This window comes from Dermacentor andersoni, chromosome 1 (assembly GCF_023375885.2).
Source record: "Dermacentor andersoni chromosome 1, qqDerAnde1_hic_scaffold, whole genome shotgun sequence".
In the NCBI taxonomy this organism is placed as follows: Eukaryota; Metazoa; Arthropoda; class Arachnida; order Ixodida; family Ixodidae; genus Dermacentor; species Dermacentor andersoni.
Window position 1 is genome coordinate 316,198,690 of NC_092814.1, and position 13,125 is coordinate 316,211,814.

Consider the following 13,125-nt stretch of genomic DNA (forward strand, 5'->3'; position numbering starts at 1 on the left):
CCTCGGCTTAGACTTCCTTTCCGCACATTCTGCTCTCATCGATTGTTCCGCCAGTACTCTCCGCCTTGACCTGCCTGTTCTGGATCCTGCTGAACCACACCCCAGTCGCCTCAGTTCCGCCGACTTCGTTCGCTTGCCACCTTCGGCACTGACCTACGTTGCCCTAGTGTCATCCCCACCAGTCCCCGACGGTCACTACATCGCGGCTCCTATGCAAGACGTCCTCCTTACACATGGGATCACAGTACCCCATACAGTTTTATCTATTACGGCGAATTGCGTCTGCCTGCCAGTCGTCAACTTTGGCTTGACGACACAAGTGCTGCCACGTGGGATGTCTTTGGCCCAGCTTTGTTCATTCGGGGATCACTCAGTAGCATCCATTGCAGTAGACGACACTTCATCCGATACTCCTCTACCATCGCAGTCGGCAAATTGTACCATCGCTGACTTACGGAAAATGATTGCCCCCGACTTGCCCTCCGAGCACGCTCGTGAACTCTACCGCGTTCTGTTTTCCTACCACGATATTTTTGACTTTAACGATCGTCCTTTAGCCCAAACTACAGCTGTCAAACATCGCATTAATACCGGCGATGCCCCTCCTATTCATCGCCGCCCGTATCGAGTGTCACCAGCTGAGCGTCAAGTTATTCACGCAGAAGTTCGCAAAATGCTTGCCAAGAACATTATTGAACCATCATATAGTCCATGGGCGTCACCTGTAGTACTGGTCAAAAAGAAGGATGGCTCATGGCGCTTTTGCGTGGATTATCGGCACCTTAACAGGGTTACCAAAAAGGACGTGTATCCCCTACCTCGGATTGATGACGCCCTTGACTGCCTCCACGGTGCTCGCTATTTCTCTTCTATTGACCTTCGCTCCGGCTACTGGCAGATTGCCGTGGACGATCTCGACCGCGAGAAGACTGCTTTTGTCACACCCGACGGTCTTTACCAATTCAAAGTGATGCCGTTCGGTCTATGTAACGCCCCTGCCACTTTTGAACGCATGATGGACTCCCTTCTTCACGGTTTCAAATGGTCCACGTGCCTGTGCTACTTGGACGACGTTATCGTATTCTCCCCAACGTTCGCTACGCACCTCGAGCGCCTCTCAGCAGTCCTGGACGTTTTTCGGCGAGCCGGTCTGCAACTCAACGCATCGAAGTGCCAATTCGGCCGTCGCCAGATTACCGTCCTTGGACATCTCGTTGACGCGAACGGAGTGCAACCGGACCCAGGCAAGATCCATGCTGTTACGCACTTCCCTGTTCCGAAGTGTGTCAAGGATGTGCGCAGCTTCATCGGCCTTTGTTCGTACTTCCGCCGTTTCGTGAGAAATTTCGCCGCCATAGCACGACCACTAACCGACCTTTTGAAAAAAGACGCTCCTTTCCAGTGGGGCGATAACGAGGCCTCTGCATTCTCTCATCTAATCGACATTCTCACAACGCCTCCCGTTTTGGCCCATTTCGATCCTTCTGCGCCTACCGAAGTCCGTACTGATGCCAGCGGTCACGGAATTGGAGCAGTACTGGCACAACGCCAGCGTGGCCACGACCGTGTTATCGCTTACGCCAGCAGGCTCCTCTCACCCGCGGAGCGCAACTATTCCATCACTGAGCGTGAGTGTCTGGCCCTAGTTTGGGCGGTTGCGAAATTCCGCCCATACTTATATGGCCGATCCTTTTCCGTTGTCACAGACCATCACGCGCTTTGCTGGTTATGCTCACTGAAAGATCCTACAGGAAGACTTGGTCGCTGGGCCTTACGCCTCCAAGAATATTCGTATACTGTCACCTATAAATCTGGCCGACTACACAAGGACGCTGACTGCCTGTCTCGCTACCCGGTCGACGAGCCTGACGACGCCGACAGTAGTAGCGCCAACGGCATTTTCTCTGTCTCTGCCTTCGGTAACATCGCCGATGAGCAGTACCGAGACCTATCGCTGCGAGCACTTATCGAGCGTCTGCGCTCTACACCTACCGACGCATCCGTTCGCCGATATGTCCTCCAGGGTGGCATTCTGTATCGAAGGAACTTCCTCCCTGACGGCTCTGACCTTCTTCTTGTTGTGCCAAAACAGTTACGACAGACTGTGCTCTTTGAGATGCATGACGCACCCACTTCAGGACATCTTGGGGTAACCCGCACGTACGACCGCGTCCGCCGCCGCTTCTATTGGCCTGGTCTCGCTCGCTCCGTTCGACGCTATGTTGCTGCCTGTGATCCCTGCCAGCGTCGGAAGACACCTCAGGTGCTACCTGCCGGTCATCTCCAGCCGATCACCGTCCCTGTGGAACCGTTCTTTCGTGTTGGATTAGACCTGCTCGGTCCCTTTCCCACGTCATCTTCTGGGAACAAATGGGTAGCCGTCGCGACTGATTACGCCACCCGATACGCTATCACTCGGGCTCTCCCTACCAGCTGCGCCACTGACGTCGCGGACTTTCTCTTGCGTGACATTATCTTGCTTCATGGCGCCCCGCGACAGCTGCTTACTGACCGTGGTCGAAACTTCCTCTCGAAAGTTATCGCTGACATTGTGCGTTCCTGCTCCATTCAACACAAACTGACTACTTCATACCATCCTCAAACCAATGGCCTGACAGAGCGGTTAAACCGTACTCTTACCGATATGCTGGCCAAGTACGTTTCCAAGGACCACCACGACTGGGACATTGCCCTTCCTTACGTAACATTTGCGTACAATTCTTCCCGGCACGACACCGCCGGATTTTCTCCCTTTTATCTACTGTCCGGTCGCGAACCTACCTTGCCCCTAGACACGGCACTTCCTCCTGCTGCGGTCTCAACAAGCGAGTATGCGCGCGACGCCATCGCCCTCGCTGACCATGCACGCCAGCTTGCCCGTGCTCGACTGACGGCCTCACAGACCACTCAGCAGTGTCAGTACAACGCCCGCCATCGTGACGTACAGTTTTCACCTGGTGCGCTCGTGCTCCTGTGGTCGCCCTCTCGTCACGTCGGACTTTCAGAGAAGCTCCTTTCGCGATACACAGGGCCCTACCGCGTGCTGCGCCAGGTGACGCCTGTGACTTACGAAATTGCTCCTGTGGCCTCAACCTCGTCCTCTCCTGTGGCATCTAGTGATGTCGTACACGTCAGTAGGCTCAAGGCCTACTACACTGCTTCCGAGTCCGATCTTTAGTCGCTCCGGGACGGCGCTTTTGCAGCCGGGGGTAGTGCTACGGCACAATATGCGCGATCACGAAAGGCCAGCAGTGTGAAGACGACGACGACGATTAGAAGCTAGCGCGGGCTGTTGCCTCTTGGCCAAGCGCAGCGTATTTTCCTTGTAAATATATTTGTACATAGCTTTTCGTCTGCGTCTTCCTACGTAACAATATAGCTAATCACTCTTGATAAACCAACGCTGTCAATAAATATAGTACCAATGGCCAGGAAATTAGCTTTTGGTACTAAAGGAAGCACTGAATGAACAGTGATTTGTAAATATGATGGAAACGTATCCTTCAAAATTTGAATGAACCGCACTATTGGATTGAGTTACTTGAACAGGCCTGATATTAAAGCTAATAACGAGGCTCCCAAATTTCCATTGGTTCGATCGCAGAGGGAACGTAGGTTTTTGTCGAGATGCATTAGTTTATATTTTGAGACAGCAAACATCAATTCCTTATCTCTTTTAAATGCCGATCAAACAGTTCAGTGCGCAGAAACAGTCGCTTGTTTTTGTTGCGCAGGTGCTTCAAAGATTATTGACTCAAGTTGTGCAGAGGTGAAAACGAACCCTTTTGCTTTCAGTACGTAACGACAGATGAAATATAATAATTTAGATTTGTAGGTATTCTAGTTGCTGTCCATGAAGTGTTCAGAAAACTTGGTAAAGTAGTGAGGAACAAATGCTTCTAGTTCATGTTTATTGATACAAGATGAGCTCTCGTGTACTTTGAATGACCTAATAAGTTATGTGAAACATTCACTTACAAGGCAAAGCTTAAACAAGTCGTTTACTCCATGCAGGTACGTTATCAGTGAGACACGGTCGCCTGCCGGGGTAAGACGAAGGTCAAAGATGAAGGGTTTTTACGTGCGAGCAATTTACTTAGCTGTGTAAATTTAAAATTATTACAGATGTGCAAAACAACAGTATTTGTCTTTGCAGGCCGCACTAAGGGCGAAGGACGGTGAAAAACAACACGGGTATACTTTCTCCGTGCTTCGTCCTTCGTGCGTTGTTACTAGTTTTCCAAAATGTACCAAATCGTCTAGTTCTCAGACACTGCTATGTAGTGCTTAACAGTTATAAATTCATCGTCCTACACAATGTTAAAAAACTGATGACTAAAACAAATATTCTTTTGTTATGGCACCTCATAAATAGCTGGTTAATTTTATCATGTAGCCCATGACAATAAGACAACGAAGCCGTCAGCAGTCATTAATAAGCACAAAAGACAAATCCACAGATAATATTATCACCAAAACACAAATAATCTCGAAGGACTAAACAGCCAGAATGACTTAAGAAACAAGCACATGGTCAATATCGTTACATTTCATGAAGGCACCCAAGCATACTCGCTTTTGGACGTAATTGCTACCACAATATGTGCACCTCTAGAGGACACCGCCTTTGAACGCAAACCACAATACTCACAAGCGTCCTAGTGTTCATTTTAGTGCAACATGTGTTATATGACTTTACATGCAATTACATTTCCTTTGGTCGCGTGCCAACTGAATCTGGCTTTTACTTTTCTTCCACTGGTTACAGGGTCATCTTCACCCTTCACCTTCCAGTTCAGGAGACACGTGTCATGACGTCTCTTCAGCGTGTATGCTTATTCATGGCGCTGGCAGCACTGTCCCTGTATTACTACGCTCCAATGCAGACAAGATACTTAAGTATACCAGAACAGAAGAGTCATTCTTGCACTCCCTTCGGCTCACCAAACAGTAGCATTGAGACAAAGGATATGCCACGGATCATGATGTGGACCAAATTCTTTAGTGATTGGTACGGGACGCTCGACGATGAGAGAATCGGCGAAGTATTGCTGGAAAACTGTCCTGCCAAGTGCCTCGTCACAAATGACCGGCGTTTGATAGAATATAGTGACGCTGTCATTTTCCATGTGCGCGACCTGAAGATGGCAGATCTGCCGCCTAAGCGCTTCAGCTGGCAGAAATGGGTCTTCTTCTTGATGGAATCGCCACCACACACCGGTTTCAGAGACTTCCATCTCACGCACGGTATGTTCAACTGGACCATGACATACAGAAGAGACTCTGACGTTTACGTGCCCTACGGTAGGGTTATACCTCGCGATTCCTTCAATACGAATACCAAGAGAGACTTGAAGGCCATCTGGAAGTCTAAGAAAAAAACCGCCGTATGGATGGTCAGCAACTGCCACACCCCCGGTGGAAGAGAACATTTCGTGGCGGAACTGAAGAAATACATGGACGTTGATTTGTACGGTGCCTGTGGTGACCACGCGTGCCCGAAATCCCGAGGCGATTCCTGTTACGTGGACTTCGAGCGCACATATTTCTACGCACTCGCCTTTGAAAACTCGATATGTGTAGATTACGTCAGCAAGAAGATGTTCAACGTACTCAAGCACAACATCATACCAGTTGTGTTCGGTGGCGCAAATTACAGTCATATCGCTCCAAAACATTCTTACATTGACTCCCTCTCTTTCGAATCTCCCAAGTATCTCGCCGAGTATCTTATAAAGCTATCGAAGAACTATACAGAGTACTCTGCTCATTTCGCCTGGAAAGAGAGGCATGAAGTTGTTAGGTGGGACAAAGGATTCTGCGATCTATGTATAAAATTGCAAAACCGTGCTGAACTTCACCAGCATTCGTCGTATGGTCACATCGAAGAGTGGTGGTTTGGCAGGAACCTTTGCCGGAGTTGGGACCAGAGGCAGAGTTTCCAGACCGACAAGTTCAATATATCCGGCAGTCTTGAAAATTAGCCCAAATTTATCCAGTTGGCTGCGGACACCAGAGATGCTAGCAATAAATTAACTAAGCTTTAGGCATTGGCATTTACGTGAACAAACACTTTGCTTTGCGGGGACTGGAAGTGTCCCTATTAGAACAGTTCTATTCAGTGCCATTTGATTCGTTTAAGAACACTTCCAGGGATGCCAGATCTGCTTTACTTGTTGACAGTGCGGGGAACTACATGATTTCAAGATTAGATTTACTACAGATCAAACGTGAGGTGCCGCTTTCTGTGGTCCCCTACATAATTGAATAAGGGCACCCGAACACTTTTGTACAGGACAAGAAAACTACGATTCTTTTTCATACACAAACACTTGCGTTGTTACGAATGTTCGTAGAGCTTACGACATGCAGATTGTTGGGTCCTACATGTGCAGCGGAGGAGCGGAAGCGTTATAAACACAGTTGTGATGATGTCATCAGTTACAAGGTGCTATAAAATCGTATGTCTCTACCGCTATGTCGTGTGGTGTATGTTAAAACGGCAATGACGTTTGCACTCGGTCGATGAAGCATTAAAACCTGTTCGACGTGGGCCGAGCATAATTAAGGTGGGACGGAATGGCACAGTTTCTACTTGCCGTTAGCTGCTACGGCGGAATTATTGGGGAATGGAATCCGATCCCGTAGACGGTGTAGCCCAAGGATTGTACAGTCCATCACAGCATCTGAAAGCGCGAGTTATCATGAGTAAAGAACAGGAGAAACTGGCACATGGCGAACGCGCCAAATGTATCAAGCCGCAAGTCGGTTTTCACATGAGAGGAGTATGCGTGCGATCGTGGCCTATTCTCGGTAGGCTACGATTGCACTCACGCTCCTCTGATGTTTCTTTTGTAACAGAAGGCAATCAAGAAAAAAAAAAAGAAGCGATCGTGGTATAGAAGTCAGCGCACTGGGTTGCTGTGCTCGAAGGTAGAGATTTGGTTCCATGGTCAGTCGCGCATTTCTTTTTAATACAGAGGTCCGAAAAGTGGCGAGATAAGAAATATCTGCCTACATACCTCCCGCAAAGTGCTTGGATTCAGGCGTAGAATGCTTCGCATTAAAACTAGCACCGTTCTTCGATAGCCTACATAGATATTGATGATTGTGACGTCTCGACAGGTGCGACGCGTGATTCAAGGCCGACCTTGCACCCTCTCACTTATCTAAGTTACGTTTCTATGCCTCGTATTTTGTTGTGTTTCATTTTATTTTCCTGCGATTTCAGGCGCACAGTGACGCAATCGCGTGCGCTCTGCATGCCTCGAGCGTTCTCTTAGATGCCACCAAAGTGGGTGAAATTTGCGTATAATGCTATAAAGAAATGCGTTCTTGATGGTGGGATCAAACCTCTTGTCTTTAACCACGGCAGCCCGATGCTCAACCATTTGGCCCCGATCGCAAGTATGGTTCTCTGGAACCAAAGTCGCTCTTTGAAACATATGGCGCGTGCGTGACGTGCCATATTATCGCAATATGCCCTCATCGCTGCTAGCACTTTGATAAGCTGTGTTAAAGTACAGTGCCTTCGGGATCGACCCCATTTTTTGTCAGACCAATACCTACAAAGTGTGTGAGGGCCGCCTATAATGCCATCGCGCTGACTGAACATTATATATATATATATATATATATATATATATATATATATTTATATATATATATATATATATATATATATATTTCCATTGCATGAAAAGAGAGCGGCTAATTATGCGTCACTTAGAGTTATTTTTGCAACAAGATCCGTCAGGTAATATACCTGAGAGGGAATATATTACGCCGGACTTGAATGTAAGTCGATAAATAGTCCATAGCATCGATATCTGTAAATCTTTTATCGTCTGCTATTGTTGCCTGTGCAGGATATCAAGCCCGATACACTTGCTATTTGAGAGCATTACATTGCAAATTGGTGCTATGGTGGAGCTTATCTTCCGGTAAACAAACACCGTGATATCACACGCACGAAAAACAAAAATAAGCAGAAGGAGCAGCTTAGTAACTGCGTCTACAATAAATATTATATTTGCACCAGCCTGAGAAATTCTTATTTATTTATTTATTTAATAAACACAGTGCCCCTAGCGCCGACAAGGCCTTTCAGAGGTGAGGGGGGGGTTACAGACTGCATAATTTGAAATGATGAAAAGCAGCATAGCGAAAAGCGATTAGCATCAAAAGCAACAACTTAACATAGTGCATCAAATAACAAGCACAAATTACTAAAATACGAAACTGTAAATATTTACAGCAGGAACAACAAGACAGAGTTGCAATTAATGGTGGCAACATGGTCTGTTAAGCGATTCCATTCTGAAAGCGTGAGCAGAAAAAGAAATGATTTATTTTTTGTGTGATCAAATCGTGGAGAGACGTAATGTGGTAGAAATATATAGTTGTCGCTGTGTATGCCCATTCTAGAAGAAATATATTGTGAAAACATTTAGTCTTCATTTATCCCTCTGTTCTTCGAGCGTATCCCATCCAAGGCTATCCTTCGCAAGGGACACGCTATAAATGCCCCCTCTGAGTGTTAAGGACAAGCCTTATGGGTAGATTCTGAACCCTTTCTAGTTGTCTTATATCTTTTTTTAGTCACGGGTCCCATAGTGTACAAGCGTACTCAAGTATAGACCGGACATTAATTGGGTACAGTAACTGCTTAGTTGATATTGGAAATTGTCTTGGGTTTCTCGGCAAGAAACCTAAACCTTTACAGGCTCTGGCTGTGACATAATGTATATGGTAATCCCATGATCAATTTCTTCATGAAAACACGTGTAGGTACTTGAATTGGTGTACCGGAGTAATTTAGCTGCCATTTATATTATAATTAAACTCACGCGTAACTTGTTTTCGAGTAAATGATTACATACATTTAAATATTGTTTATTCCATGCGATAACTGATGTGTTTATATTGTACCATTCTAATTTTTCGCTTAATGAGTGAAGAACGAGGTCAAAGGCATTTATAAAATCAGTAAAAATTCAGTCAGCAATGAAACATGCATCTAGTGGACTTGCCAAGTCACGTATCAGTTCTGTGAGTCGGGTGACACGAGAGCGGCCGTTACGGAAGCCATGTTGTTGGGGAATCAGCAAGGAGTGTGCATTCAGATGTGCCATATGACATTAGTAAAGGAGCATGTTCAAAATAATTTACACACCACACTAGTGAAAGAAATTGGGCTGCGATTGGAAACGCTGTTGGGAGGACCTGACTTGTGCACGGGAACAGCGTTTGCGACTTTGTAGTCATTTGGCAGCACTCTCTCGTCAAGCGAATTCGGAATATCACGCACAATTACTTGGACAATGGACGGGAACACAAAGAAAAATTTAAGGGGACCAGTAGTCTGGACCAGCTGCTTTCGACACGTTTAGGTCCTTTAGTAGTAATCCAATTCCACGCTAAGTAAATGCTTTGTCACCCATGCATTCCGAGAATAATTTATCAAGGCGGGATATGACTGATTTGATCAATTATTAAATTTTATTGGCCCAAGCGCATCTAAGAACTAAAAACGCCGGAACATGTGTCGTAATTGTGCGGAATGGTTAATTTAAATTCAATATAAAAATTCTAAATGAAAGTTGTATAGAGACATACGCGTAAAGTAGACCTACCTCACCTAAGTTACACCTCCCCTGTGAGGTATAATCTGACAATTAGGACTGAAGGACACAATTTCTAAAAAAATTAACTTCTGCAAGATAATTAAGCACACTCTTAAAGTTAAAAAGTGGATCCTCTGAAAAGAATAACCGGGGATGAGGGGGTATATGGCGCGAGTATAATTCCCTAAAATGAGCCACTCACTCTCGGTGCAGTCCTGGACATTCACTGAGGACATGCAGAGTGGTTAGGCTCTCTCCGCAGTTTGTGCACGTCAGTGGACCAGTCGCTCTGAAGAGGTAGTTACGTGCACCATAGGCGTGTCCTATTCTGAGCCTCACCAGGGTGAGTTCACTAAGTCTATCGAGCTTCAGTTGGAAAGTTTTGGTTGATTGTCGTTTCAATAGATGCAGCTTGTTTTCGACTTCCTTGTTCCATTCAGCTTGCCGGTGCTTACGTAGCACCTTATGTACAACAGGTTTCATGTCCACACCAGGTACCCAGCTTACATCAATCGTGTCCCGATGTGTTGCTTCCTCAGCATTTTTGTACCTCATTTCAGTGCCTCCGATTCCAGAGTTGCCTGGAACCCAACACACGACAAGAGCAAGGTTTAGTTTATATGCTGCATGAACGTGTTTACTAACTGAATTAAGGAAAGTTTAAATTAATGCAAATAAAAGTGGATGAAAAACAACTGACCAAAGTGGGATATGAACCCACGTCTTCGAGATAAACAGAGATACTGCGGCGCCCTTTTTCCATCCACTTTCTGGGCTATTTATGTTTTAGTACTAGGACTAATCCTGGGAGTGTTAACCTGCGCTACCACTCACAAACCTAGGCGGAGGATGTCGAATATATCCTTTCTGCCACAGGCGTCATGAGTACGTGATCCATTTGGATGGCGGCAATTGGTCAATAAACCCACATATGCTACCTGAAGACAGCAATGTTGCCACATTCGCCGGAGGCATAGTTCTAGTAGTAAAACATAAATACCCCAGAAAGTGGATAGAAAAACGGTGCCGTGGTAGCCAAAATGGTAAGAGCATCGCACGCGTAATTCCAAGACGTCGTTTCGTATCCCACCTGTGGCCAGTTGTTTTTCCAGCCACTTTCATTTCCATTAATTTAAAATTTCTTTAATTCAATTACTAAGTAGAAGTAACTTCCCCTATGTAGTGCTTGGTCTCTTTGTTTGTTGGCTTCTTATGATACCATTAATAAAAATCAGGACCCTCGGTTCCGTTTCATCTCGCTCATGAATGTGTTTAAGTAACTTGTTGAAAACAGGATTTCGGCTAGCGTAGCCGCAGTACAGGGCTTTCGGAGCGCTTAAACAATCAGCTTACACTACAGAGTTTTGTTGCTTGCAATGCACAATGGGCTGAACAGTGATAAGAATACTGTAATCTTCCGATGTAAAGATGCGGCTATGGTTATGTAATGTTTTAGATTTACAGATGTTTGTGCTATCTGCACATAATACTGAAGTTGCAGACTTTGAAGCATTAGCGAAGAAAGCAATAGATCTATACTTGTCTTCAAGGGCGTCCCACAGGGAACTGTCCCATCTCCCTTGCTTTTTAACGTTGCCACAGCCAGCCTTCCGGATGGACTGAAGGTAGGTTGGACGGCAGTTAAATTGTTTATCTGCGCAGATGACATCTCCATTTGGATCTCGGGGTACCAACACGAACGTTTGCAGTGGATAGCCCAGAGCGCAATCTCCGTCATCGATTGCCACTTATCAACAATTGGCCTATCATTATCAGCAGAAAAATCTGCCTTCATGCTTTTCCCGGGATTGAAGCCGAAGTCAACACTCCTGTTGCGGAATATTCGAGGCCATCCAATTCGTCGTGCCACTAGTGGTCGATTCCTGGGCATCACCGTCGACAGCAAGCAAATATGGCGCCGCACAGGTGAAAGTGTTGTGGCTGCATAAGTGCAAAGGTTCAACGTACTTCGTCCCGGGGTAGTTGCGCGTCGGGGAAAGAATCCTATGTCTATATTTAAACTGAATGCTGCACTGAAAACAAGCCGCATTCTCTATCAGCCCCCGCTGATATCACCATCACCGAGCCAATTCGAGCACTTGGAGGCAGTGCACAGGAAGGTACTTCGCTTGGCGATGTTAGTTCCTCAGGTGGCTTCAAACAGGAAGGTCAGTAATGAAGCAGGGTCTCTTCCACTCCACCTTTTGGCATCTCAGGTCTTGCTGACTTAGCTATTAAGGCTGAGCGAGTCCCTCGCAGGCGCGGCGGTTCTCCAGCAGTTAAGATCAAGAACTTGTTCCCATTTGGGAGCGAGTTCTTGATCAGCCGCTCAGATGTTCAGCGCTCCCATGTGGCGCTGAACATCTTTTGATTTTGAGGATTGGAATGGCCTAAACGGTGTCGCCTCCAACCGCCATGATCTTTATCTGACGTTACCTGCTGCCTCAGTGCACCCCACCTACCGGTGAAATGCACCATTTCAACTGCCAAAGCAAGGTTTTTCGTGCTAGACCACTTGAGTACAGCATTTCAAAGCCACCTACAAGTGTACATGGATGGGTTAGCGTGTGCACAAACAGATAGTTGCGCAGCGGCATTCTGCATGCCATCCCTCGATGTGCCATGCTCAACTGGCCACCCGCACCGCGTAGTTTCATCTGTAACAGTAGAAAGCACTGCAATTACCGCGGCCTTGCGAAAACTACGCACCTATTGCGCACGTCACGTCGTGGTGCTAACATAGTGAAACTCAGCGTTACGATTCTTAGACGGCGGCCTACCTCGAGAGAAGTTTACAAGGCAATCTCTGGCCTGATCAAAGTTCTAATGATCAAGGGATTTAAGGTGAAATTTCAATGAATCCCATCTCACGTCGGAATTGAAGGAAATGAAAAGGCTGACGGTCTTGCACGCCTAGCGCTTACATGTGTCCCTAAAGTAAGAGCGCCAAATATTTTTCAGAACCCCAAGGATGCAATCCGCATTCATTTTCGGGAGATCCACCAGTCTCCGCGCCTAGCCTGTGTAACTCATGGACTTACTCTGGACGAGGCAACGCTGTTGTACCACATCCGAACCAAGCCAGCGTACACGCTGGCTTGGTTATTCAAGATTGGAAGATGCGCTTCCCCGCTCTGGCCCTTCTTTGGTGATATAAACGACATGGAACATTTCATTTGGCTATGCCCGTAGTTCGACACAGAAGGAAAAGCGATGATGGAAAGCCTGCAAAAGAATGGTCTTTGGGACAGGATCTTTGAAGCAGTCGTTTTCCCCGGAGGGCCCACGGCTTTCAGGAAGAGAGTGCAACGACCGCTGATTGCCTTCATGCAAGACACGAGGCTCTTCGACACCTGGTGACCCACATAGTGACACTCACAGGAGGCTAAAGCGGAACATTTGCCGGCTATTTATGCCAGGCTAAGCCCACCTGTTGCAACACGACCACCATTACCACCACCACCACCACCATCAAGGGCCAAAAAATGTTGCTGGATTA

At 46.6% G+C, this 13,125-nt stretch overlaps 1 protein-coding gene across 1 annotated transcript; it reads left to right on the plus strand.

The window, feature by feature from the left end:
• The first annotated feature begins 4,773 nt into the window (after positions 1-4,773).
• LOC126548405 (alpha-(1,3)-fucosyltransferase C-like) lies at positions 4,774-6,402 on the plus strand. The gene has a single exon (XM_050196545.3). The coding sequence runs from the start codon at positions 4,812-4,814 to the stop codon at positions 5,982-5,984; it is 1,173 nt and encodes a 390-aa protein (XP_050052502.2). The 5' UTR covers positions 4,774-4,811; the 3' UTR covers positions 5,985-6,402.
• Positions 6,403-13,125: the final 6,723 nt, after the last annotated feature.